At 45.3% G+C, this 4,077-nt stretch overlaps 1 protein-coding gene across 1 annotated transcript; it reads left to right on the plus strand.

The window, feature by feature from the left end:
* Positions 1 to 204: 204 nt before the first annotated feature.
* On the plus strand, positions 205 to 1,867 carry CCL8 (chemokine (C-C motif) ligand 8). The gene is made up of 3 exons (XM_012648281.1): positions 205 to 326; positions 1,099 to 1,216; positions 1,622 to 1,867. The coding sequence occupies exons 1-3, from the start codon at positions 251 to 253 to the stop codon at positions 1,725 to 1,727; spliced, it is 300 nt and encodes a 99-aa protein (XP_012503735.1). The 5' UTR covers positions 205 to 250; the 3' UTR covers positions 1,728 to 1,867.
* Positions 1,868 to 4,077: the final 2,210 nt, after the last annotated feature.

Below are 4,077 nucleotides of genomic sequence, written 5' to 3' on the forward strand. Positions count from 1 at the left end.
CTCCAAGAGGTCTGAGCGAAAGATAGAAATTGCACCGCTTCCTTCTCTCGTTATCTGGAAATCACCCCAGGATCTTGTGCTTACTCAGCACCTTTGAGGTCTTACTTCATCCTTCTCCACTGTGAGCCCGCCCAGGCTCTCTGCTCGCTATAAAAGGCAGGCAGAGCTGCCACAGGAGCAGAGGGACTGAGACCCACCCAGACCCAGAAACCTCCCACCCTCAGGCTGAAGCTGCCCCCCGCCCTCCAGCATGCAGGTCTCCGCAGCACTCCTGGGGCTGCTGCTGGCAGCAGCCACCTTCAGCCCCCAGGGCCTTGCTCAGCCAGGTAAGGGCGCTCCTTCCTAAGCGCTAACACTGTAACTACCACAGGTACTCGCGTCCCAGCACAAGCCATCCCGGACTTGCTGTGTCATCTGCGTTTTACAGGTGGAGAAAGGGAGACCAAGAGAGGGGTTAGGAAGAGCCGTGATGTCACAGCTAGTCAGGGCCAGAGCCAGAACCAAGGACCCAGGCCACGGAGGCCAGGCCCCACCAGCCTTCCCGACCCCAGCTTTGGGCAAAGACGCAGTACAGCCACTGCAGCCACAGCCCTCCCGTCATTCTGGGAAGTGGAGGACACCTTGTTGTGCGTGTGAAGGACGTTGCAGGCAGCAGTGGAGAGGAAGGGACTACTGCTTGAAGTTTCGAGTTTTGGTTACGGTCCCGTGTAGCTTCCAGAATAGCAGCTGTGTTAGGAGGATAAGTCCCCAGAGGAATCTCAGCACATGACATAGGTTGGCTCTGAATCTCATGGGGAAAAACAGCTGGGAAGCAAAGTCTTAGAACTTACTTTCCCAGTGTCAGAAGTTTGGGGTTAGTAGACAAGTATTAGCCTCGTCGCTCAGGATTTTTCCATACCCAGTCAACAATAAGGGGCCCCATAATTCAACAGAGGGAACTGATGCACAGGTAACGTTTAATCTCTGGGATCCGGACTGAGGCGGTGAACTTGGGATGGCGATACCTAGGTCTTCTCCTACCTTCTCCTCCTCCTCCTCTTGCAAATGCACATTTACAGTGTACCCTAACTGTTGTGTTCTTTGCACAATTTCTTTCAGATTCCGTTTCCATTCCCATCACCTGCTGCTTTAATATGGTCAGTAGGAAAATCTCCATCCAGAGGCTGGAGAGCTACACCACAGTCACCAACATCAAGTGTCCCCAGGAAGCTGTGATGTGAGTGGATGATCCTGGCATTACCCCCAGTCGAAAGTTCTGAGGGACAAGGGAGAGAGGACTCATATCCAAAGGAGTCAGATAAGGATGTACCATTGACCCAAAGGGCCCCTTTACCCCAGAGGGAAACTGAGCCCACGAGAAGGAGTCCACAATCACTCCAGGTTCCCTTCCAGATGCTTGGTGAGATTGTCCCCATACCTTTAGCCAGATGGGGGGCTTCACCTGGACAGCAAGAGCAGAGCTTCCTCCCAAGACCTCTTGCTGCCAGCCTTACCTTCCTCCTCTCCTGGCCCCAGGCCCTGCACCCAGGAAGCAAGAGCTGATTCAGTCTAGGGGCTAACCGGCTACCCCCTGGGTAGGGCCCTCAAGGCAGTCCTTCTCACTGTGCCCCTCTCCCCACAGCTTCAAGACCAAACTGGGCAAGGAGGTCTGTGCCGACCCCAAGGAGAAGTGGGTCCAGGATGCCGTGAAGCGTCTGGACCAAAAGTCCCAAACCCCGAAGCTTTGAACTTTCTTCACACCTGGACTGAGAGATCAAGCCAGAAGAAAACCTTATTTATTTTCCCCCAACCTTCCCCAGATGCAGTGTGACATTATTTTATTATAATTTCCAAACAGAGGCACTTTGTTCAATAATTTAATGCACAATATTTCTTAAATAATATTTAATAATATTTAAGATAGTGATGCTTTGACTTTAACTGCCATAAATCCTAGTGAATGTAAAATACAAAATCCTGGTGATGTGTATGTGTGTATTTTTTTTTATGAGCTCAGTTAAGTTCATGGCAAAGTGTCATTGTTCTCCTCCCTACCTGCCTGTGGTATTGTGAGGTCCTTGCATGGATCGTCTGGGTGAAACACCTCTGTATTCTCAGGGAATCGCTGCTCCTTCAAGTCAAATGTGTGCTCTGTACTGCTGCTGTTGAACTTAATGTTACAGTATATGACTATGTAATTTTCAAAGGAAAAAATACACATAATTTTAAACCACTTAGTCTTATTTTTCATGGGGTAACGTTTAGCTGGGAGGGAGAAAATGGCAGCAGTGGGTGGCAGTTTGGGGCATACAGAGCCACCCCCCAGGAATGCCTTTTGGCTGGGCTAGCCTTGATCCAAGGTTCAGGGAGAACTTGGCAGGACAATGTACCAGCTCTTTGGCTCTAGCTGTTATCATCAGCCCTTATTCACTGGGCTCTCTCTTCCCCTTTCTCACATACCTAGCTTTGCCCAAAGCCTCTCTCCTGATTTCTTGCAACAGACTTCAAACTTTTCTCCATAACCCCAGGTTTTCTCCATCTAATTAATTCTCAGACCCAACATAATACCCCAGGAGTGAACCTGGACATAAGAGGAAACTTGGTGTCGACTAGTTAAGGTCCACTCAGGCTTTTCACTGAAGGTGAGCATCCAACACGACTGGTCTTAAAGGACTGGTGTGGGAGAGACAGCAAAGAGAGAGGTTCTTCAGAGCAGCTGCAGGAGGGAAAGGAGATGAAGACTCAGATTGTTGATTTTAAGCTTTTCTTTATAATACAGCCATTTAATTTCATGAGTTTTTTGTTTTTGTTTTTTTTTTTTTTTTTGAGACAGAGTCTCACTGTGTTGCCTGGGCTAGAGTGAGTGCGCTGGCGTTAGCCTAGCTCACAGCAACCTCAAACTCCTGGGCTCAAGCAATCCTTCTGCCTCAGCCTCCCGAGTAGCTGGGACTACAGGCATGCACCACCATGCCTGGCTAATTTTTTCTATATATTTTTAATTGTCTGATTAATTTCTTTCTATTTTTTTAGTAGAGACGGGGTCTTGCTCTTGCTCGGGCTGGTCTTGAACTCCTGAGCTCAAACAATCCGCCCGCCTCGGCCTCCCAGAGCACTAGGATTACAGGCGTGAGCCACTACACCCGGCCTCATGAGTCTTTTAAATACAGATTTTGTTGTATCCTGTAAATTTTAATATGACACATTTTATCATCATTTATTTCAAAATATATTCTAATTTCTGTTGTGAATGCTTCTTTAATCTATGGGTTATACAGATGAACATGGCTAAATATTTAAGCTTTGAGGTATTAAAAAAAGTAATAACTTTGTTATTGGCGTTAATTTAATTCCACAGTGGTTAAAGGGCACAGTCTATATATTTTCAAACCTTTTATATTTGTCAAGACTTACTTTGTAGTCCAGCATATTATCAATTCGATAAATGTTTTATGTGTATTTGAAAAAATGTATATTCTGAAACCATTGGGTATAGAGATTTCGACTAGGTAACTTTCGTTCATATTGTTGTTCTAATCTAATGACGTTTTCAGAAAAAAACAAAAGCTGATTCCATTTGTTACCAGAATAACAATATTTCCTTATGAGAAAAATCTAAAGGCTTAAAGGAAATTATCCCAATGGGTACACAGATCTTCAGGAAGTGAAGAAGACTATCATAAATGCTCAGGAACAAGGCAAAAATGTCCAGTATCCCCCATTTCTTTTCAACATTGTTCTCAAGGTTCTAGTCAGTGGAATAAGATAAGAAAAAAGAAATAGAGACATAAAGATTAAAAAGAAAGAGCTTAAAATATCATACACAGATGGCATGATTATATATATACAGAAAACATAAGGAAGTCTATGAAAACTACTAGAACTAATAAATGAATTTCTCAAGATCCCAGGAATATAAGCTAATTTACAAAAATTAGTTGAATTCGTCTGGGCGCGGTGGCTCATGCCTGTAATCCTAGCACTCTGGGAGGCTGAGGCAGGTGGATTGTTTGAGCTCAGGAGTTCAAGACCAGCCTGAGCAAGAGCAAGACCCCATCTCTACTAAAAAAAATAGAAAGAAATTATCTGGACAACTAAAAA

The sequence above is a fragment of the Propithecus coquereli genome, unplaced genomic scaffold, assembly GCF_000956105.1.
Source record: "Propithecus coquereli isolate 6110/MARCELLA unplaced genomic scaffold, Pcoq_1.0 Scaffold281, whole genome shotgun sequence".
In the NCBI taxonomy this organism is placed as follows: domain Eukaryota; kingdom Metazoa; phylum Chordata; class Mammalia; order Primates; family Indriidae; genus Propithecus; species Propithecus coquereli.